The 24,185-nt window shown below is 44.8% G+C and overlaps 1 protein-coding gene across 10 annotated transcripts in view; it reads right to left on the reverse strand.

Annotated features, from left to right (window-relative positions):
* SEPTIN12 (septin 12) overlaps window positions 1-24,185 on the reverse strand; it is a 164,673-nt gene that overhangs the window by 25,943 nt on the left and 114,545 nt on the right. For all 10 annotated transcript variants that reach the window (XM_070760793.1, XM_070760795.1, XM_070760803.1 and 7 more), the window contains one exon: window positions 7,106-7,234. In XM_070760793.1, the coding sequence (XP_070616894.1) occupies window positions 7,106-7,234 (129 nt within the window). The remainder of the gene's footprint in view (window positions 1-7,105; window positions 7,235-24,185) is intronic.

The raw sequence follows: 24,185 nt of genomic DNA on the forward strand, positions 1-24,185 counted from the left end.
CTTTGTTCTGTACAAAGTTGAATGTGCACAACAGCAGGTGAAATTGATTGTCAATCAGTGTTGCTTCCTAGGCTTGATTTCACAGAGGTTTGATTTACTTGGAGTTATATTGTGTTGCTTGTGTTCCCTTTATTTATTTATTTTGAACAGTGTAGAAATAGACAGACAGACCAGACCAGACCCTTCGACGTGATAGATAAATCTAGAAAATGATTGATAGATCAATAGACAGGACAGGAAGAAAGACAGAAAATTCTTATTGACAGGATGAGGAGCAGATGAGCAGCTGTCCTTTGAGCTGCTTTCCAATCAATGCCAGATGCAGAGACTCCTGACGAGGTTTAGAATTGGGAGGGCAAAAGACCCTTCAATCCCCGTGGCTGAGGCTGGAAGGCTGCAGAGACCTTTCTGAAATGAGAACCCCCCCCACACCCCCCTCAGTCCATCAAAGAGATCTGGATGCCAGCCCTTACTCCCTTAGCATCTCCCCCTGAATCCCGAAAAGAGCCCTTCAACTTTGGGTAGGGTACCATTCTTTGAAAACCTCTTTCCTCCGCCTCCTCCCCAGGCTGGCTCTGGGAAACCAAGCCTCTTTCTGGAGAGTGAGTGGGCAGGGGGTGTCTCTGATTTCAAACTATGAGGCCAGTGGTGGGCTCTCCCTTTTGGAAGAATGACAGCATCCTCCCCCCTCCCAGCCCCAAAAGCTGCATGAACTTCCTGGGTGGATAGCTATGGCGAAGGCTCTAATGGGTCAGTGGGAGCCTTGCACAAGACCCCTTTTGTTTCTCCCCAGCTGAAATGGACAGATCCAGCTCCTCTCAAGCCTTGAGGGGGTAACTGAGGAGGGGGAGTTGAAGGATGTGGAAGAAGAATCGTCTAGTTTAGACTTAGCACAAATAAAGGGTCCTCTTTTTTTCATCGACCCTGTAAGCCTTCGTCCCCTTCCTCTCTGTCACGCAATCCCTTTCCCGCGCAGTCAGTGGGCCAGCTGTTTTCAAAAGGTATAGTTGTCCCTCTGTGCTTGCAAAAAATGTGAGTGATTGCCTCCAATCCTACAGAGAGTTTCCCAATTAGGAACCACACTGAGTTTCTACTACTGAGTTTCTACTACGGCTTTTAGAACATACGTAGAATCATAGGGTTGGAAGAAGGGATCTTTGAAGTCTTCTAGACCAAACTTCTGCCCGTTGCAGGAGATCCGATATTTGAGGACAAGTGACTGTCCAGTCTCTTTTGGGAAATCTCCACTGATAGAGCACTCACAGCTTCCGGCATCAGGAAATTTCTCTTTAGTTCTAGGTTGCTTCTCTCCTTGAGTGGTTTCCACCTGTTGCTTCTAGTCCTGCCTTCAGGTGCTCTAGAGCAGAGGTCCCCAACCTTTTTTGCACCAGGGACCGGCTTTAAGCTAGACCAGTTTTCCATGGCCCGGTGGTGGTGGGGGGAGCTAGCTGTCAGCGGCGCCGTAAAAGGGGCGATCAAGAGAGGAATGGGTGAATGAATGGACGGAGGGTGGGAAGGAAGGAAGGAAAGAGGGAAGGGACAGGAACAAAAGAAGGGTGCAAAGGAAGCAAGGAAAGGTGTGAAAGGGGAGAGTAAGAGAGGAAGGAGTGAAAGAAGGGAATGAGGGAGGAAAGAAGGGAGGAAGGAGAAGGAAAGCAAGAAATGGAGGGAGGAAAGGAAAGAAAGAAAGAAAGAAAGAAAGGGGGAAGGGACAGGAACAGAGGAAGGAAGCAAGGAAACTTATGAAAGGGGAGAGTAAGGGAAGAAGGTAGGAAGGAGAAAGAAAAGAAGAAATAGAGGAAGGGAAGGTAAAAGAGAGAAAGAAAAAGAGCAAGAAAGAAAGCAAGAAAGAGAAAGAAAGAAAGGCAACTTCAAAGAAAGGCTCACTGAGCATCTCTCACTCTCTCTCTCTTTCTATCCCTCTTTCTTTCTTTCTCTTCCTTTCTCTCTCTCCTCTTCCTTTATCTCCTCTCTCTCTCCCTCTCTCTTTCTCTCCCCCCTCTCTCCCCCTTTCCCTCTCTCCCTCTCTTGCTATCTCTCCCCCCTCTCCCTCTCTCTTTCTCCCTCTCCCTCTCTTTCTCTCTCTCCCCCCTCTCTCTTTCTCTCTCTCTCCCCCTCTTTCTCTCTCTTCTCCTCACTTTCTCTCTCTTGTTTTCTTTCTGTCTCTTTTGCTTTCTCTCTCTCTCACTCTTTCTTGTTTTCTTTCTCACGCTCTTTCTCTCTCTTGTTCTCTCTCTTGCTATCTCTTTCTCTCCCCCCCTTTCTCAGTCTCTCTTTCTCACTTTCTCTCTATCTTGCTGTCTGTTGCTCTCACTCACTCTCGTTCTCTCTCCGTTCTTCTCAGCGATGACGCGCGCACGCCCTGCCCGCCTCACCTTTGCGAGAGCACTTTCGCCCCGGGCTCTCAGCAAGGGGGTTTGCAGGAGAGGCGGGGCCGGCGAAGGTGATATTGAATGTCGGGGGAGAACGGGCGGTTGCGCGCGCTCCCTATCCCCCTGCTAGCCCACTCGGAATATTCAAAATAAGAAAAGCCTTCGCCGGCAAAGGTTTTTCTTATTTTGAATATTCCGAGTGGGCTAGCAGGGAGATAGGGAGCGCGTGCAACCGCCCGTTCTCCCCCGACATTCAATATCACCTTCGCCGGCCTCCGCTGAGGAAAGCCTTTGCCGGCATTTCCTCTCGGCGTCAAGGAGGCGCAGCGGCGGGCGGAGAGAGGGAAGGGGGGGGCAGCGGCGTCCCTCCTGGCCTTGGCGGGCCACCCAACCCTCCCCACCTCCTGCAAACGCGGCGGGCGGCGGGGGGAGAGCGAGGAGCCGGTTCCGGCGGGCGCGGGGCTTGGCTGGCTGGCGGGGGGAGCGCCGCTGGTGGTGCAGAAAGGCCGAGGGGGCCCTGGCGCCGCGGACCGGCTGAAAAGCCCCAACGGCCCGGTCCCGGTCTGCGGACCGGCGGTTGGGGACCTCTGCTCTAGAGAACAGGTGGAGGAGGACTCCATCTAATTTCTGACAGCCCTTTAAATATGGAAGAATGCTATTTTCCCAGCCTCTTTTCTTTCTCTCTATGTGTCTTGTTCTCCAAGATAGGAGACAAATGGGGTAGAAAATGTTTTTTTGCTTTTAGTTTTTAAAGGAAACTATATCCACAGGATCCAAATGGTTATTGATCAAAGCAAGCATTGCATTTATTCTTGCTAAATCACTCAATGTTATATTAGGGTCACAGGCCAGAATTATAAAGGAAGACATTAAAATTTTTAAAAAGCGGAATGAGACACAATCAGTATTGGGTTCCTACCTGGACCAGGGGGACGGACGGCGCACTGATAGCGAAAATGGAGCTGCGCATGCAGCTCTGGGTGACCGGCAGTCATGTGTATGCGTCGGAGCGAGATTTGGCTTCTGCACGTGTGCGGGAAGCCAAGTCTTGTGAGTAGACACATGCGTGAGAGAGATTTTGGTGATTTGGGGCAATTTTTTGTTTCCATGCATCCGTGGAAGGAAAAAAAATCACCAAAATCTCATGCACTTCCTGCACATGGGCAGAAGCCAAATCTCACTCTGACGCATGCGCGTGCCCACCGGTCACCCAGAGCTGCACGTGCATCAGCACCGGGAGCGGCTTTATGTTGGACCCCCGGCCAGGACACAGTATGACATCACAGGCAGATCATCAGTGGGCAGCCAAGTCTGTCTAATTTCACCAACAGTAGAGTGCCGTGATGATGAACCCGTGGCAGGTGTGCTGGAGGTGGCACGCAGAACCCTCTCTGCTGGCACATGCCCTGCCGCCCCAGGTCAGATCCCCGTGGCATTTTTTCTGGGAGCTTCCGTTCCCCTGCAAACAATGAAGCAGAAGCCCGCAAAAGAAAAAGATCTTGCCTCTTGCCCCAGTGCCGCTGCTCGTGATGCCCTTCCTCCCGCCAGCTGGCTGGTCTTTGGGACTCTGCTGCACATGTGTGCATGCATATCCACACATGTGCATCAGTCAAGGGCTGCTAATTGCAGGCACTCCTGGTGCATCCCTAGTGGCAGGCACACATATCGGCACGAGATTCCACTTCCTGCGTATGCCCAGAAACCGAATCTCGCATGAGGACGCTCGCATGCCGGTTTTTGGTGATTTCTTTGCTTCTGCGCATGCAAAGAAGCAAAAAAACATTGAACATTGGCAAAATCTCACACACCTGAGCGTCCTTGCATGAGATTTGGTTTCCTGCACATGCACAGAAGCCGAATCTCATGCCAATGGACATGCCTGCCCACCAGTGTGCATGCAGCTCCATTTTTCCAACCAGGACTGCGCACCTGATCATACCGGCTGCAGGCCAATTGTGTCCATGCATGTGTTTCAGTGCATATGTCTGTTTCCACATGCCTGCTCATGCGTGTGTACATATTTGTACATGCACACATCTTTGTGCATGTACATGCATATTCATGCACACATGCATGTACATGCATGTACGTGTCCACACATGCATGTGCATGTCAATGCATGTGTTTGCATGTCACTGCATGCATGGGCATATCCACACATGCATGTGTTCCCATGTGCATGCACTTTTCAGTTTGGGTATGTGCGCATGCACAGTTTGGGCACTCGGTGTCTAAAAGGTTTGCCATGTCTGGTATAGCAGGATTTAGCTACGTCCAAGGAGACTGGTCACATTGACCCAATAGCAACAACTGTATATGAAAACGATTACAGTTTTTCCTGGATATTTTACTGTTGTGGTTATCTCTGGCCCAGCTCCTGCCCCAAGGAATGTGCAGGTGGATGTGGGGGAAACATCCACATGCCGCAGGCCTGTTTTGCTCGCGATGGAATCTGCTGACAAAGCCTCCTCTGACCAAGGAAGTGTGAGTGACAGGGAAGAGGGGAGTTTGGCAGACAGCCCCAGGAGGAGATCAATCATCAGTATCATCCTTGGATTCTGAACAAGAATTAATGACACATCCACGCATGCGTAGAGTGATGCATAGGAGACAACAACTGAAGGATTATTACAAGAAAAAATGAGGCCACCTGTGGTTGGTGGGGCTGCTGTAATTAGTGCTACAGATAGAAAGAACAAGCGTGCTGGTTTAGCCTTGTGGCAGTTTATCTGATTCATTGTTTCGTCAAGATCGTGGTTTTTGTGCTGTTCAGGATTTTGTGTGGACTCTCTGGACTTTAGAATTGGACTCAATTTCCCAGTTATTGGGTGAGCAATTGGACTGCATTTAACCTGTGCCTTGTGTGTACAAGAAAATCCCTTTGACATTTAAAAAGGGAGCTGTTTCTGTTTTTCTGTTTATAAAAACTTTTGGGTTTTCCTTTTAGTGTGATGTGTGTCTTCCTGGATTAATTACCCTGTAATTACGGGCGGTAGAAACACGCCGGCAGAACATTTACCGTCTTGAATTTCTCACTAAATTAACCAAATCACTGGATCTAGCATTTGCATTCACACATTCAGTTTATAACAGAATAAAGTGTTGGAGATATCTGCAGATACTTCCTTTGGTTTTTTTTTTTAGGTTGGGTATCCTGGGCCAATCACCACATAATGTGTCTTGGATGAACACATATATATCATCTTTTGAACCAGTTTAAAAAATTAAAAATAGTTTTATCATGCTAATGGTGACAGAGAAAGGGATGGAGAAGCAAGGCTGAAATTAATCAGATTTGGATGATAAAACACATGGAATACTGCAAGCAATTTTGGTCACCATACTACAAAAAGATGTTGAGACGTGGGAAAAAGTACGAAGGTGAAAAACTAAGATGATCAAAGGTCTAGAGATTATAACATATGAAGACCGGCTGGAGGCTGTGGGGTTTTTTGCACTACGGAGCAAACCGGAAGTGCAAAAAGCAGCATAACGGGCAAACCGGAAGTCTGTTTTCCAAACTTCTGGTTTCCTTGTTGGGCATTTTTTTTTTGCACTCTGGAGCTCCAGGGAAGCTTCCCTGAAGTCTCCCGAGGGCAAAATGGCCTTCCCCAAGGCCGAAAATCATCAGTCCAGCTTGTGCATGCGCACTGGAGCTGACATAGGGCAACATAAGAACATAAGAACCAGCGATGAGCCACCATTCCCGGCACCACTGGAACAGGCCAGGAGTGCACACTTACATGAGCAAGTGTGCACAATGCAGGTTTCAGCTTTTGTGCATGCATAGAAGCCGAATCTTGTGAGAGGAGTGCATGATTTCTGGTTTTTCTTGGTCCTGCAAATGTGCAGAAGCAAAAAAGCCAAAAAACAGCAAAAATCAGGTAAGTTACCCCCGCCGCCTGCCCTGCCCATTTGCCCACCTGCCACCTGCCCTGCCATGAGCAGCAGCTCCACCGCGAGTGGCCCGAGTGCTCCGCCACCCGCCACCTGGCTTGACTTTCGCTCTGGCGCTTGTGCGACAGCTTCTCCCTCATCGTGCCGAGAAGAGGAAGGAGGCCGGGTGGCCCCCAGCTCCAGCCGCACAGCCTGCTCTGTTCTCTCCTGTGCCACAGGCATCTCTCAAAGCGATGATGGTGCCCCGAGTGAGTTGTGGCCCTTGGGAGCACAGCACTGTTGCTCCCAAAGACTGCGACTCACTCAGGGCGCCATCGCTATGGTGAGAGATGCCTGCAGCGTGGGAGAGAACAGAGCAGGCCACACAGCCGGAGCGTGGGCAGGCCGCTGTTGCTGCATACCCCAGGTGCTGCTCTAGGCGCCACAGCGAGATTCGGCTGCTGCGCATGTGCAGCAGTCGAAATCTTGCATGGATGTCCTTCCGGCAGCGAGATTTGGGCAAAAATTGCCAATTTCTTTGCTAAAAAACTGGTAATTTTTACTGAAATCGTGCCAGTTGCGTGTTCATGGTGCGTGCATGTTCGGTGGTAATAGAGCTATGCTTTGTGCTCCGTTTTCACTATCGGAGCGGCATTCCGGGCGTTCTGGGGCATGGCCCATCCCTGGTTCTGGGCTTCACAAGTTTCCCAAGGGTCTAATACGTGATATGATTCTCTTGAATGGGTAGTTCTTATAGATGCTGTGAACTGGTTGCTAAATTTTTTTCAATCCTACCCCTGATCCACTACGATGAAGATGGCCAAGAAGCAAGGAGTTAGTTTTTTCACTTTACTTACTGTTGGTGACAGAGAGTAGCTGCACAGTTTTGGGAATGCGCTCCTCATATCCAGGACAGGCTGATTTTCGACTGATCTTGGATTTAAAAAGGGTGTTGACCATGGTGGACTTGCCAAGACCACTCTGTCCTGCAATGGAGAAAGAAGGAGGTGGTTATAAAACATTTCAAATTCTGCTAAGTAGTGGATTAGTAGTGGGTTAAAGAAAGATGCATAGGAAGCCACAAAATCTTGGATGTCTGCAGAGATTCTCAGTCATCCAGGTCATGATTTTCTCAAAGAGGCTTCTCCACCTTGCCCAAAAGTAACCGAACTTTCTTTGCAAGATCGGATCTGGGTCGGTCACCAGGACCAGAGATTTACTTTTCCAAGCTTTTGGACTCAAAAAAATTATGATGCCTGATTAGATGAAGCTTCTTGGATGAGATCCAAAATGTCTTCAAGGAAAATATCAAAGAAAGTTCAGACACAAAATGTTGGATGGATGGATGGATTTATTTTATTATTTATTTTATTTTATTTATTATTTTATTTTATTTATTGTTTTATTTTATTTTATTTTATTTTATTTATTGATTTGATTTGATTTGATTTATTTGAGTTGAGTTGAGTTGAGTTGAAAGGGACCTTGCAGGTCATCCAGTCCAACCCCCTGCTCAATCAGGAAACCCTACACCTCCCCAGCCAGATGGCAGTCCAATCTCCTCTTGAAAGTGTCCAGACTTGGGGTGTTCACAACCTCCACTGGCAGGCCGTTCCACTGGTTGATCGCTCTGATGGTCAGGAAGTTCTTCCTTATCTCCAGGTTCAATCCCTCCTTGGTCAGCTTCCAACCATTGTTCCTTGCCTGGCCCTCTGGTGCCCTGGAAAACAGCGTGACTCCCTCCTCTCTGTGGCAGCCCCTCAAGTACCCGTAGACTGCTATCATGTCCCCCCCCTGGCCCTTCTTTTCACTAGACTATCCATGCCCAGTTCCAGCAATCTCTCTTCATAAGTCTTGGTTTCTAGTCCCCTTAACATTTTGCTTGTTCTTTTCTGTACTCTTTATTTATATATTTATTGAATTTGTATGCGACCCCTCTTCATGGACTCGGGACAGCTCACATCAGTGACCAATAACATTGCTAAATCCAATTAATATAGCAGTTAATTAAAACATTATAAAAGGCTAAATATTTAATAATCATTCATACAATTACAACCACAAGCATACTAAACATTCAATGACCCCATGCCTGATGGTATAAATAAGTTTTCAGATTCTTACAAAAGGCAAGGAGGGTGGGGACAGTACAAATCTCCAGAGGGAGCTGATTCCAGAAAGCTGGCCCCCCCAGAGAGAAGGCTCTTCTCCTGGGCTCTTCTGCCAAATGACATTGTCTAGTGGATGGGACCTGGAGAAGAATGCTGGGATTCATGCAGCAGAAGCCGGTCCTGTAAGTAATCTGGTCCAATGTCAGGTAGGGCTTTATAGGTCATGACCAACACTTTGAATTGTGCCCGGAAACCAACTGGCAGCCAATGTAGACTGCAGAGTGCTGACAAAACATGGGCATACCTTGGGAGGCCCATGACTGCTTGCGCGGCTGCATTCTGCACACTTTGCAGTTTCTGAATGCTCTTCAGAGGTAGCCCCATGTAGAGAGCATTGCAGTAGTCGAACCTCGAGGTGATAAGGGCATGAGCGACTGTGAGCAGAGACTCCCTGTACAAATAGGGTCGCAACTGGTAGACCAGGCGAACCTGGGCAAACACCCTCCTTGCCACAGCCGAAAGATGATGGTCCAAAGTTAGCTGTGGATTGAGGAGGATGCCCAAGTTGCAGACCCTCTCTGAGGGGGTCAAAAGTCCCTCCCCCAGGTTAATGGATGGACATATGGAGGTGTCCTTGGGAGGCAGAACCCACAGCCACTCCGTCTTGTCGGGATTGAGCTTGAGCCTGTTAGCACCCATACAGACCCTAACAGCCTCCAGGCACTGGCACATTACTTCCACTGCTTCACTGATTGGACACGGGATGGAGATGTAAAGCTGACTATCATCAGCATATTGATGGTAACTCACCCCGTGTCCAGGGATGATCTCGCTCAGTGGTTTCATGTAGATATTAAACAGCAGGGGGGACTGATCCCTGAGGAACCCCACAATGGAGGGATCTAGGAGTCGACCTCTGGCCCCCCACTAACCCTGACTGTGACTGATAGGAGGAGAACCACCGCAAACTGGTGCCTCCCACTCCCAAACCATCCAGCCGGTGCAGAAAGATAGCATAGTCAATGGTATCGAAAGCTGCTGAGAGGTCAAGGAGTATCAGGACAGAGGATAAAGCCCTGTTCCAGGCCCGCCAGAGGTTATCCATCAGTGCAACCAAAGCAGTTTCCATGCTGTAGCCAGGTCTGAATTCTGATTGTTGAGGGCCTAGATAATTGTCTTTATCCAAGGAGCATTGGAGCTGCAGCGACACCACCTTCTCAACAACCTTCCCCATAAAGGGAAGGTTGGAGACCAGATGATAGTTGTTAAATACAGCTTTCCTGAGTTTCTATGTCTCTTTTGAAGTGAATGCAATACCAGAACTGAATGCAATACTTCAGATATGGTCTGATCAGGGCATTCTGTCAGAACGCTATATTTTCCTATGTGTGTGAGTGATCAGAAGCTTTTTCGAAGCCTGGAGAGGCTGAAAACAGCCTCCCCCATCCTCTGGAAGACCGAAAATCAGCTGTCCATCACACACATACGCGCTGGAGCTGACATAGGGCAATGCCTTGCATGCCCTCAGATAAGGCTCTGCATGCTATAGGATTGCTATCATGGACCTAGAACATCTTCAAGAGGAAGAACTGTAGAATAAGTCAAGTCAAAATGAGAATGTCTGTTCTTTAAATGAAACAAACCCCTAGGAAGCCTGGAGCTCCTTTTCAGAATACAAAAGCTGTAATCTATGAAGACCGATAGCACATGGAGGCCTTCTAAACCCGGAGCTGTCAGGCAGAGAAGGTCCTCATCATCAAAGTCACTTCTCCTTCTGACTGGCAGCAAATCGTTGGCTGTGGCAGGCTAAAAACAGGAGAAGGGGGCTTTCTAATAAAACACTGGCTCCTTTCCTGTATCTCTTAGGTCTTTCTCCTTCAGGACATTGGACCTTCTCACCTTTTGCCTCAGCTGGTCAGGAAAGAGGAGGCCTCCCAACCAGAGTTCCCTCTAAATTTTTCTTGGGGTGGGCGGAAAAGTGTAGTGTCTGAGCGGCAGTCCCTTCGGCACCGGGCGGCACAGAAATAATAAATAAATAAATAAACAAACAAACAAACATAAAAAACCCACCCTGTTTTGCCTCAGAGAATTTCAAAATAAAATACTGTACTGTGTGTCTATAACAGTGAGCTCATAATAGGGCAACTCTATCAGTATCAAAATGCCACTTAAATAGTTGAGCTAGTTTCAAACTAGATTTTGATTTTCTTTCTCTCTTCCTTACTCCCATTCTTTTTCTTTCTCTTTTCCTTCCTCTCTTTTTTCTATCTGTTTCTCTCTCTTCCTCTCTTCCTCTCTCCTTCCCTCTCACTCTTCTGGGCAGGTTTGAAAAACTCTGAGTTGATGATGATTTTTAAGTGAGCGATTGCTCACTGCTCAGCTTAGAGGGAACTATGCTCCCAACTAGGCTTGGATAGAACGAAGAGCACATTTGCTTGAAAAAACGAAGGGATGGAGGAAAACTTTTGAGAATTTTTTTTAAAAAGAGTGTTTGGGCTGCCCGAAGCACAAGAGCTCAAACATAGTTGGATGGGTACCAAAGGCGAGGAGAGGAAACAACCCAAAGTAAATGAAACTCTCAAACACATTTCATGTTGACATTTGTTTATGTATATGGACAAGTGCACATTATAGTTTGGATACATTAAAGGGATGGAAACTCTGAGATCCTTGGCTGACATGTATTTCCCATATCTACCTACCTATTTACCTACCTATTATCTATCTCTCTATCTCTCTATCTCTCTATCTCTCTCTCTCTCTCTCTCTCTCTCTCTCTATCTATCTATCTATCTATCTATCTATCTCTACATCTATCAATCATATCTAAGGGTCTGTCTCTGTCTACCTATTATTTAATCTATCTGTCTGTGTCTGTTTATATAGCTAATGTATTTTTCTATCATCTATCTCTCTATCACTCTATCCCCCCTCTCCATTGATCCATCCATCTATCTATGCATCTTTGTATCCCTCTACCTACCTACTTACCCTACCTCTACCTCTATCTATATCTATATCTACAGTGGCACCTCGTGATACGAACTCCTCATGATACGAACACTTCGAGATACGAACCCGGGGTCGAGCAATTTTTTGCCTCTTCTTATGAACTTTTTTCGGCTTACGAACCCACCGCAGATTGCAAAATGGCGCTCCGCTGGGCGTCGCCGCCTGGCTGTCACCTTTTAAAACAGCCGGGGGGCTTCCCCGCGTTCTGCGGAACCCGAACCCGAACTTTTCGGGTTCAGGTTCGGGAGGCTGCTGAGAAGTGCCCGGCTGTTTCAGAAGGTTACAGCCGGGCGCCGCCGCCCGGCGGAGTGCCATTTTTGCAATCACCGGCGGCGTTTTCAGCCGATCTGGAGGCTGGAAAGGAGGTGGGGAATCCCAATAGGGAATTCCATGGGCGGAGCTTTGACGTCACAAAGACGTCCTTCCTGGAGGCCACGTTTCTATCTATCTACCAGGAGGGAGTTGGGGAGCCCTTGCAGAGTAGTGCCGAGGATTTTAACAAGTTTTTCGCTGATAAAATCACTCGGATGCGAGCGGACCTTGACTCCAATTGGAAAACAAAGTCAACTGACAATGAGTCAGTCGAGATGACTGGGGCCTGTATTTGTCCACCTGTCTGGGAAGAGTTTGATCTGGTGACACCTGATGAAGTGGATAAGGCCATTGGAGCTGTGAGTTCCGCCATCTGCTTACTGGATCCATGTCCCTCCCGGCTGGTTTCGGCCAGCAGGGAGGTGACACGGAGCTGGGTCCAGGAGATTGTCAACCCTTGGGGAGGGAGTCCTTTCCGGCTCCTTATAAGGAGGCACTTGTGCGCCCCCTCCTCAAGAAGCCTTCCCTGGACCCAGCTATACTTAATAACTATCGTCCAGTCTCCAACCTTCCCTTTATGGGGAAGGTTGTTGAGAAGGTGGTGGCGCTCCAGCTCCATCAGTCCTTGGAAGAAGCTGATTATCTAGGTCCTCAACAGTTGGGTTTCAGGCCCGGTTACAGCACAGAAATTGCTTTGATCACGTTGATGGATGATCTCTGGTGGGCCCGGGACAGGAGTTTGTCCTCTGTTCTGGTGCTCCTTGACCTCTTAGCGGCTTTTGATACCATCGACCATGGTATCCTTCTGCGCCGGCTGGAGGGGTTGGGAGTGGGAGGCACTGTTCTTCATTGGTTCTCCTCCTACTTCTCCAGTCGGTCGCAGTCGGTGTTGGTGGGGGGTCAGAGGTCGACCCCGAGGTCTCTCCCTTGTGGGGTGCCTCAGGGGTCGGTCCTCTCCCCCCTGCTATTTAATATCTACATGAAACTACATGGGTGAGATCATCCAAGGGCATGGGATGAGGTATCATCAGTACGCTGATGGTACCCAGCTTTACATCTCCACCCCATGTCCAGTCAACGAAGCAGTGGAAGTGATGTGCCGGTGTCTGGAGGCTGTTGGGGCCTGGATGGGTGTCAACAAACTCAAACTCAACCCTGATAAGACGGAGTGGCTGTGGGTTTTGCCTCCCAAGGACAATTCCATCCATCCGTCCATCACCCTGGGGGGGAATTACTGACCCCCTCAGAGAGGGTCCGCAACTTGGGTGTCCTCCTCGATCTACAGTTCACATTAGAGAAACATCTTTCGGCTGTGGCGAGGGGAGCGTTTGCCCAGGTTCACCTGGTGCACCAGTTGCAGTCCTATTTGGACCGGGAGTCACTGCTCACAGTCACTCATGCCCTCATCACCTCAAGGCTCGACTACTGTAATGCTCTCTACATGGGGCTACCTTTGACAAGTGTTCGGAAACTTCAGGTTGTGCAGAATGCAGCTGCGAGAGCAATCATGGGCTTTCCCAAATATGCCCATGTTACACCAACCGCAGTCTGCATTGGTTGCCGATCAGTTTCTGGTCACAATTCAAAGTGTTGGTTTTGACCTATAAAGCCCGGACCAGACTATCTCAGGGACCTCCTTCTGCTGCACGAATCCCAGCAACCAGTTAGGTCCCACAGAGTGGGTCTTCTCCGGGTTCCGTCAACTAAACAATGTCGCTTGGCGGGACCCAGGGGAAGAGCCTTCTCTGTGGCGGCCCCAACCCTCTGGAACCAACTTCCCCCAGAGATTAGAATTGCTCCCACCCTCCTTGCCTTTCGAAAGCTTCTAAAAACCCACCTCTGCCGCCAGGCATGGGGGAACTGAGATACTCTTTCCCCCTAGGCCTTTACAATTTTATGCATGGTATGTATGTATGTATGTATGTTTGGTTTTACAATAAGGGTTTTTAACTGTTTTAATATTGGATTGTCATATGCTGTTTTACTACTGTTGTTAGCCGCCCCGAGTCTACGGAGAGGGGCAGCATACAAATCCAATAAAATAAAATAAAATAAAATATAAAATGAAATGAAATGAAATAAAATAAAATAAAATAATAAAATTAAATTAAAATAAATTAAATAAAAATAAAATAATAAAATAAATAAAAATAAAATAAAATAAAATAACATAAAATAAAATGAAATAAAATAACATAAAATATAAAATAATAAAATAAAATAAAATAAAATAAATAAAATATCTATCCATTCATCATCTACCAATCTACTCTACCCTATTCCCTACCGTTCCCTATACTATACTTTGAATTACATCTGGAAACACTCTGGCAACCAATACAGCTCACAATGCAGTGGTGTTATATGTGTCAAGTACCCAATACATTATCATACCTCTATTATTAATACATGTTATTTCCTTGGGACCAATATTTCCATGCCCTAGAACAGGGGTAGTCAAAATTGGCTCTTCTATGACATGTGGACTTCAACTCCCAGAATTCCTGAACTAGCATGACTGGCTCAGGAATTCTGGGAGTTGAAGTCCACAAGTCACAGAAGAGCCAACTTTGCCTACCACTGCCCTAGAATAAACACATGGTCAGAACTTGATCTCCATTGGTCAACCTGAGGTGAGACCAGTGAAGGGCTACCAAATTTTTACTACCACACTGTGGGCATGGCTTATGCATTTTCTTTCAACATCTTTCAAAGCTCTGGGTGGAGCTTCATTTTCACTCCCTCACTGCGTCCCGTCCCCCCCCCCCGTTCGGGCAGTAGCCCACCCCTGGGTGAGACACTGAGGTTCTTCAGAGACTGCAGACCTCTCACCCATCCCAAATTATTCATTTTTCTCTCTCATTGGGTGAATGAACTGCCCGTATTGGGGGTGGGGGCAAAGATGGGAAATGCAGCTGGTGCCCAAAGCTGTCATTATCAAAACCCCATGAGATGGAACAGTTTTTTTAACTCAACTCTAACCCCAAATCCTTCCAAGCTTCACTTGGTTTCTCACTTGTTTATCTCACATCTCGCCAAAGAGCTCTTATCTGCTTTGTGGGGGCTTTTTTCCTCTCTGTCCAAAGCATTTCTGGTTGTCACCCTCCCTTTCTCCCCAAACACACAAACACCCCTTTCAAGTTTGACAAAGTCAAACCCTCTCGGCATGGGAGGGAGAGAAGAGATTCCCAGGCGTGATCAAAACCAGATGTGTGCAACCAGATGTTCAAGGATCAAAGGAGACACAGCTGGGATGTCTTCCTGCCTTTCCACTCCCGGTCTGCAATTGGTCAATAGGAGCACCCCAGGAAGGGGGCTCGGGCAAGCCACCGGAATAGCTGCCCCCCACTGCTAGAGCAAAACTGGGGCAGGAAAGCATGAAAATAGAGGGGGAAGGATACACAGGGTCTCGAAAAGAGTAATCTTGGGTTGGAAGAGGGTAGGATTTCAGTGTTTAGCTGAATGGAGGAGGATTGGATTTTCTCCTCGGATCACTGGGATTAATTAGAAAGCGGTGGTTATCTTTTTCAACTGGGAAGAGATACAGTGATGGAAAGAGAAGGGGTGGTGTGTTTACTTAGGGGGAAGGAAAGTCATCTCAAATTCAGGGTCAACTTCTTTTCAAGTGCATATGGTTTTCCATTTTTTCAGGCGACCAGCAAAGAAAGAACATCTGGAGCACTGCTTCTCTAATCCTGGCAAGTCCTTGGATACGTGCACTTCAACTGAGAATTCTCCAGAATAATGGAATAAAGGAGTTGGAAGGGACCTTGGGGGTCTTCTAGTTCAACGCGCCTGCACCAGTGATAGCAAACCTTTTTTGGTTCATGTGCCAAAAGGAGATGTGTGTGCAGGTGTGCTATGATGCATGCACATTCCCACACCTTCCCCCCCATGCTGCCCTGCACATGCGCACAATCCCCCCCCATGCGCATAGGCCTCCCCGAAGCCTGGAATAATGAAAAAATGGACAAACTGAAAGTTTGGAAAAACTGACTTCTGGTCTGCCCGTTGTGATGCTTTTTGCACTCTGGACGGTTCAAGAAAGCTTCTTGAAGCCCCGGAGTGTGAAAAACAGCACAATGGGTACAACGCAAGTTCGGAAAATGCACTTCCGGCTAGCCCATTGTGCTGTTTTTTGCACCCTGGAAGATTCAGGGAAGCTTTCCTGAAGTATGCGGAGGGCGAAACCGCCTTTCCCAGGCCTAGAAATCAGCTGGCTAGCAAATATTATGTGCGTTGGAGCTGGCATAGGTCAACATCTCATGTGCCCTCTGATATGGCTCCACGTGTCACCTGTGGCACCCATGCCATAGGTTCACCATCATGGCCCTATACCATTCCAGACAAGTGGCTGTCCAGTCTCTTCTCAAAAGTCTCCAGTGATGGAGCCCCTACAACCTCTGGAGGCAGGCTGTTCCCTTGTTAAGAAATGACTCTTTAGTTCACTCCATTGTTTCCATCCCTTGTTTCTTGGCAACTCTTAAGACATGTGGATAGTCCACACCTTTTAAAGTTGGTGAAATGATGATTTCCAATGCCAATGGTCAAAGATTGTAAGAGAAGCAGAAATTGAGGGGGCTTCATGAAATCCTGAAAGTTTTGGTTTCTGACCAGTTGTGTTTTGCTCTTGAGCAGGGGTCCCAAAACTTGACAACTTTAAGACTTGTGCACTTCAACTCTCAGAATCATCTTAAAGCCCACAAGTCTTAAAGTTGCCAAGTTTGAAGACCCCCACTCTTACGTTTCTGCTGGAAAGAAAATCCTGAATTGAGGGTTAACTTTCTGGCGAGGTGAGACTGGTTGCTGTATTTGGCACCAAAGCACAGCCTTCAAAGCTGCCAAGAAATATGATTTTCAAGGAGAGCAATTCAGTTATGCTAACATGTTCTACTGAGCTCCTTTTCTGGAAGGCTTTGCGCAGACTTAGTCAACAGCCAGATTTGGCACGATTATTGATGCATTATTGAGAACTGGGAGATGTCAACTTATTCTCCAAAACCCTTGAAGACAGAAAAGAAAGCAATGGGTGGAAGCCAATCAAGGAGAAAAGCGACCTAGAACTAAGGAGGGATTTCTTGATGGAAACAATGAGTGGAATGACTTGCCTTCAGAACTTGTGAGGGTTCCATTATTGGAAATTTTTAAGGAGACATTGGACTTGGACTACTACTTATCTGAAATGACATAGGGCCATTGCGTGATGGCAAACCTATGACGCACATGCCGGAAGTGGCATGCAGAACTGAATCTCCGGGCATGTCAGCCGTCGCCTGTTGCTCTTCTGGGTTCCAGAGCACACGTGTGCACCAGGCATCTGGTCATTGTGTAAGTGGGAATGCCAGCAACTGGAACAGCAGCTCCCTGGTGTGAATGCAACAAGAGCAGACATGTCACCTCTGCACTCTCCCGCACCCACCCTGCAACCTACCACACACATAAAGAACAACACAGAGAGAGAGAGAGAAGATACACCAACCATGCACACAGAAGTCACTCCCCGAACAAGCATAGATGAAGACGGAACTGAATCCACGGTGTGCTGCAGTTTGTGCTCCATGTACTCACTCCTCCCCTTAAACCTCCAAAACTTTACCTGCAACAAATGCAAACTCATCCAGCTACTTGAGGAAAAAATCGAAAACCTAGAGAAAAACCTAACAACCCTGAAGCACCAACATTACAATGAGAAAATCCATCAGACTCCCAACAAAACCAACACCCCAGAGGAGCTAAGCCGAATCCACGCCCCAGAAGCAGTAAATAGCTGGACACACATCACCCTAAGACGAAAAAACAAGCCTCCACCAACTCCAACACTCCTCCTCCCAACCCCACTGCCTACAAGCAACAAATATTCAGTACTCTCGGAACAAGAAAACCTGCAAACATCTGACAAAGAACCACCAAGAACCAAGCACAACACAACTCCACCAAAAGCCTCAACAACAGAAGCTAACCTCCCTCACCCCAAGCCAGCCAAAAAGAAAAGGAGAGTACTGGTAATTGGAGACTCAATCCTCAGGGGAACTGAGCCTCCCATCTGCAGACCAGACAACCAATCTAGAGAGGTGTGCTGCCTCCCTGGAGCTAAAATCTCTGACATAACTGAAAACCTCACCAAAATACTCAAACCCACGGACTACTACCCACTATTGGTGATTCATGCGGGAATCAACGACACAGGGAAAGACATGAACCAAATTATGAAAGACTATGACCACTTGGGCAACACAATCAGAAAAACAGGTGCTCAGGTTGTTTTTTCTTCCATCCTCCCCGCTAGAGGACGACACCCCGCCAGAGAACGCAAAATCCCGCAGATAAATCACTGGTTTTTTTTTTTTAAATAATATTTTTATTGATTTTCTTAAAATAGACAGACACACATACAAACATTGAACACAAAATGGGGATACATTTCCCCCGCTTATCTTGAAAGTATAAGTTCAAATACAGAAAAAGAATACATAATTAGATATATATTGAATGTTAAAAAAAAATACTAAATTTGAGTTAGGGTTTTTCACATTGTTACTAATATATATATAAAACCCAAATTCTTACTATATTACTTATATATAAACTAATTCTTATATATAAACTAATTCTACCTTAGTCATTAAACAATAAATTTAAACTAATGTTAATATTGTTATTACCCAAGTAAAAACAAGTACAAGTTAACTAAAAATAGATTATATATCTTATTTTTTCTTATCTATCCATTTATAAACATTGTTCCATGCTTCATAAAACTTAGTATCTTCTTGATCATTTAAACGTCTTGTCATCATATCCATTTCCGCGCAATCTAATAATTTTGCTATAACTTCTTCTTTGGGGATTTCCTCCCCCTTCCAATTTTGCGCATATGTAATTCTAGCCGCAGTTAATATGTGTATAATTAAATATAAAATTTCTTTCTTATAAATCTGATTGGTAATTCCTAATAAATAGAATTCCGGGGTATTTTCTATGTCCTGCTTTACTATTGCTTTTATTATTTTCTCTATCATCTTCCAATATATTTTAGCTTTACCACAAGTCCACCATTGATGGTAGTAGGTTCCTATTTCTTTCTTACATTTCCAACACAATGGAGAGGTTTTAGGAAACATTTTTGCTATCCTATTTGGAGGGAGGTGCCACCTATAGAACATTTTAATTTGATTTTCTTTTAATGATACTGATTTAGTCATTTTCCAATTATTAATCCAAACTTTCTCCCATGTATCGATATCTATTTCCTTATCAATGTTTCTGCACCATCTTATCATATTGTCTTTTAGGGTCAATTCTATATTTTTATGTGCAATGAGAAATTTATATATTTTCCCTATTGTTTTTGTTTGGTTAAGAGTAATTAAATTGCTTAAATTTTTTTTACTTTTATTAAAAATATAGAGTGTTTTATCCTTCTGGTATCTGGATCGAATCTGAGCATAGTGCCACCAATCTATTGTTATCCCTTCCTCTTGTAATTTAATCCTAGATTTTAATTTCATTTGGTCATTTAATAAATCTTTATATCTTATAATTATTATTTTTTTCTTTTATAGACTTTGGGTGTATTATTGCTTCTAAGGGGGAAAGCCATTCTGGAATATTTAAAAAGTGATTTTTCCTTATATCCTTCCAAACTTCTAATAAATATTTCCTTAATGTATGTCTTTTAAAATATGAGTGATTTTTCTCCTTGTCATACCATATGAAGGCATGCCATCCAAGCATGAGATCGTACCCTTCTAAATTTAATATTCTTTTGTTTTCTAAAGTTATCCAATCTTTAATCCATGTTAAGGTAGCCGCCTGGTAATATAATTTCCAATTTGGAAGACCAAATCCTCCTCTTTCTTTAATATCTTCTAAACAATTTATTTTTATTCTTGCTTTTTTCCCTTGCCATAAATTTTTTTTAACTATATTTGTTAGAGTTTTGAAAAAAATACCCCCTGGATTTACCTGGAAAAGAAATAAAATTTTAGGTAGAATATTCATCTTGATTGTTGCCACTCTTCCTAAAAAAGATATTTTCAGATTATTCCAAATTTCTAAGTCTTTTTTAATTTCTGTTAGTAGTTTTATATAATTATCATTTTTTAAAGTTATTGTTTTAGCTGTTAAACATATTCCTAAATATTTTAGTTTTTTAACAATCTTTATTCCGGAAATACATTCTAATTTAGTTTCTTGTATTTTACTCATATTTTTAGTTAAAAATTGTGTTTTGCTTTTATTTATCTTTAAACCTGCTACCTTTCCATATTGTTCTATTGTCTGCATTAGTATTGGGACAGTTGTTATCGGTTCCTCAATTATAAACGTTAAGTCATCTGCAAAAGCTTGAATTTTATAAGTTTCATCTCCTACAGTTAGACCTTTTATTTTAGGATCTGTTCTTATCTTAATTAATAAAGTCTCCAAAGCCATAATAAATAACAATGGTGATATAGGACAACCTTGGCGAACTCCCTTGTTTATCTCAAGTGTTGGTAGTTGGTTATTATTCAGTATTATCTTCGTTGTTTGTTTTGAATATATGGTGTCTATTAAATTGACAAATTTTGAGCCGAATTTCATTTTATTTAATTGCATTTTTATAAATAACCAATTCACGTTGTCAAAGGCCTTTTGGGCATCTAAGAACATTAAAGATAATGCCTTACCTGGATGTTGTTCATAATATTCTAACGTATTTATAACTATTCTAAGATTGTTTTTGATTTGTCTACCTGGTAGAAAACCATTTTGATCTTGATGTATTATCCCATTTATAACTCTTTTAAGTCTGACTGCGTAAATAGCAGTAAATATCTTGTAATCTACATTTAATAATGATATAGGCCTGTAATTTTTAATTTTTTCTGGTTCTGTACCCGGCTTATGGATTAAAGTTATTAAGGATTCTGACCAGGATTTAGGAATTTTACCCTCGAGTCTACATTCATTAAAAGTTTCTAACATATTATTTCTTATTGCTTCATTTTCTATTTTATACCATTCTGCCGGTATGGCATCTGGGCCCGTGGCCTTATTATTTTTCTGTTTCTTAATTGTTGTTAGGAGTTCTTCCATTGTTATTGGTCCATCCATAGTAGCCTGTTGATCTTCTGTTATTTGTGGTAGTTTTGAAAGTTCTAAGTAATTAAAAACTTCATCCTCGCTAATGTTGTCTTTTGCATATAGATCTTTATAAAAATTATACACAATGGCTGCCTTTCCTTCGGTGTCATATTTTATTGAGCCGTCTTTATCTTCTAGTTTTTTAATTAATTTTGATTGCCTCTGTTTTCTAAGTTTGTATGCTAGCCATCTGCCTGGTTTATTTGCATGCTCAAAATAATGTTGTTTTGCTCTTTTAATTTTTTCAGTTATTTGATTTTGTTCTATGTCTAATTTTATGTTTAATTACGTTTATTTCTGTTTTTAAATCTCTGTTCCTTATATGTTGTTGTGATAAAGATTCTAGTTGTTTTAATTCATTTATTAATTGTGCATATTTTAATTTATTTTCCTTATTGTATTTAGCTGTATAAGATATCGTTAATCCTCTTATGTAAGCTTTAACTGTATCCCATAAGTTTTGTGGAGTAGTGTCTGAGTTTTTATTAATTTCAAAAAATATTTTTAGTTCTTTTTCAATCCAATCCTTATATTTCTTATCTTTTAGAATGTTTCTATTCATCTGCCAGTTAATCTGTTTATTATTAGTTCTCATATAAACTACTACGGGATTGTGATCGGCCCATGTATTAACATCTATCTCGACCTCTTTTATTTGTTCTGCAATGGTTTTTGGAGCCCATATCATATCTATTCTTGTCCAAATTTTATGGGGGTTGGAGTAAAAGGTATATTGTCTCTTGTGAGGATGTCTTTCCCTCCAGATATCATTTAATAATAATTCCACTTTCATTTTTTGAAAAGTACTAGGTAATAGGTTCTTTCTTCTCTTTTTACTTTTGTTGTCCCCCCCCCCCGAATGATCCAATTGTCTGTTTGCAATAGCATTAAAGTCACCAATTATTAATATATTTTCAATAGCTAATTCTGTTATTATTTGATGTAATTTTTTGTAAAATGTCATTTGATCTTCATTAGGGGCATAAATCGAAACAATAACTAGAGGTCTAGGCTCAATGTCAACTTGTACAATCAAAATTCTACCCTCATTATCCTTGAATATTTGTTTGGAATTTATAGAATTCTCAACATACATCACTACTCCTCTTTTTTTTTGATCTGCTAACGTAGCATACATTTTTCCAATTTTGGGATTCAGTAATAATTTCTGATTGCTTTTTTTAATATGCACTTCTTGTAATATTGCGATTTGAGCGTTTTGGTTTCTGATTTTGGAAAAAATTTGTTTCCTTTTCCTTGGTTCATTAAGTCCATTAACATTTACGGAAAAGATTTTTAAGTCTTTACTTATTGTCATTTAGTAGGTTTTTTGGTTTCTCGCTGAGGTTGAACTCTCCTAGCGCCTTGGTCCTGCTCAACTATTTGAGCGGTAGCCCCCATTGCTTGTTCCTGTTGTGTTGCTGATTTTTCCACTGATTCCTGTTGTACTGGTTGTTGTTGTACAGTTTGTTGTTTTGCTGATTGGTCCAGTTGGCTTATACCACTATTTTCAAAAAAATACATAGCTTGATCCAGATTTTCCAACTTATATCTTGTAGAACGCCAAGTCAATGATAGTCCTTGTGGAATGAGCCAATGGAAAGTTATGTTTTCTTTAATCAAAATTCTGGTTAGAAAATGATAATCTCTTCTACTTTCTCTGACGCTTCTTGGAACTTGTTTTAGTTGTTGTGGTTCCGTCTGAGGCCCCTCAGGGAATGGCTGATCTTCTGTCGGTTTCCAGCTCAGAGGGAGGGGATGAGGAACAGGAGGTGCAGGCAGACGAGGAGGAGGAATCCCAGGCTGAAGAAGAGGGAGGACAGCCAGAGTTCCCCCAGAGGGAGCTCTCCCCAGCAAGCAGCCTGGATTCCTTACAGGAAAATGCACAAGCCATAATTGATCTGCGACAGAGAAGAGCTACACAGTGAAGGGACCAATTGGCTAGGTACTTTCAGCATTAAAGAGGCAACAGCTGGGTTTGGGTGTGGTGCTCTTTGGAAAGGCTAAAAGGCAGACCCACCCTTCCTGGCTTGTGGAGTTTTATCTTTGAGAGTCTTGGGACCTGGCTGTGAACTTTGGCGTCTTGGAATCCTGGTTTGTGCCTTTGACTACTGAAACCTTGGGGTGGGTGTGCCAGCAAGAAGCTTGCTGTATTGTCTGGACATCAGGACTCTGCTGTAAAGTATTATAGCCTGTCTGTTGGGAAGAACAGGTTTTCCTCTGTGTTTATTTTTTCCAGCTATAAAGTACTTTTGCTTTTACCAGAGTGTCTGGCTGTTTTTTCCAGTTGGTGTTGAGGTCTGGGGGAACCCAGACAGAACAGTATAAAACTCCACCAACCACCAGACACCTGGTGCTCATTTTGGAGGGGTGGTTTGGTTGTTTCTTTTTCTTGCTCTCTGCTGCTGGTTCCTTGTTGGACATCTTTTGCTTTTCGGCTTCCTGTTTTTGCCTGCCACCATGGATGTTTCTGCAGCTGACATGCAGGCTGTCTTTGCAGAGTTGCGAGGGGACATTGCTCAGTTGACCCAGACAGTCCTGCTATTACAACGCCAAGTGGAAGTTTTGTCCCAGGCGGCCCCACCCCAGGCGGCACCTGTGGTACCTCCTCCAGCACCTTTGCCCAGAAGGAAATGTTTTGTGGCGATGCCGGAAAAGTTCTGGGGGGACCGGCGGCTGTTTTCTGCGTTCCAGAGCCAGGTGCAGCTTTTTATCAACGCCCAGATGATGCACTTCCCAGGGGATGACCACAAGGTGGCGTTTCTGTGTAGTTTGTTGGCTGGCCCTGCAGCGTCGTGGGTGGCACCTTACCTGGCCCGGGATGACCCGCTACTCCAGAACTACGATGCTTTCTGTGACCTGCTGCGTCACCAATTTGCAGACCCGGTGCAGGAGCAGACAGCCACGCGGGCGCTGAAGCAACTACGCCAGGGTTCACGCCCCCTGGCGGACTACATGGCTGACTTTCGGTCTCTGGCCGGGCAAGTCCAGTGGAATGAGGCTGCCCTGATCGAGGCCTTTCAGGATGGACTATCAGACACTATGTTGGATGAACTGGTGCATGAGGTGATGCCCGGGACGTTGGACGCTTTGGAGCGGCATTGCTTGGCAATAGAGGCAGGCTGTTGGCCAGGGAAGTCCGTCGAGCGGGACGGTCCAACCCCCGTGCGTCAGGCGTCCCGCCGACACCTGTTCCGCGGCGGGGGTTGTCGACCGTAGGCACCCCGGCTCCGGTCCCTGCGCCCCGACGTTTTTCACCAGCGCTGCCTCCACGCCTGATGGATCGTGTTGCTGCCGGGGAGCCGATGGACGTGAGTTACGCCCGACCCCGACAGACCCCGGAGGAACGAGGGCGTCGGCGGGCAGCTGGGTTGTG

This window comes from Erythrolamprus reginae, chromosome 9, assembly GCF_031021105.1.
Source record: "Erythrolamprus reginae isolate rEryReg1 chromosome 9, rEryReg1.hap1, whole genome shotgun sequence".
Taxonomy (NCBI): Eukaryota; Metazoa; Chordata; class Lepidosauria; order Squamata; family Dipsadidae; genus Erythrolamprus; species Erythrolamprus reginae.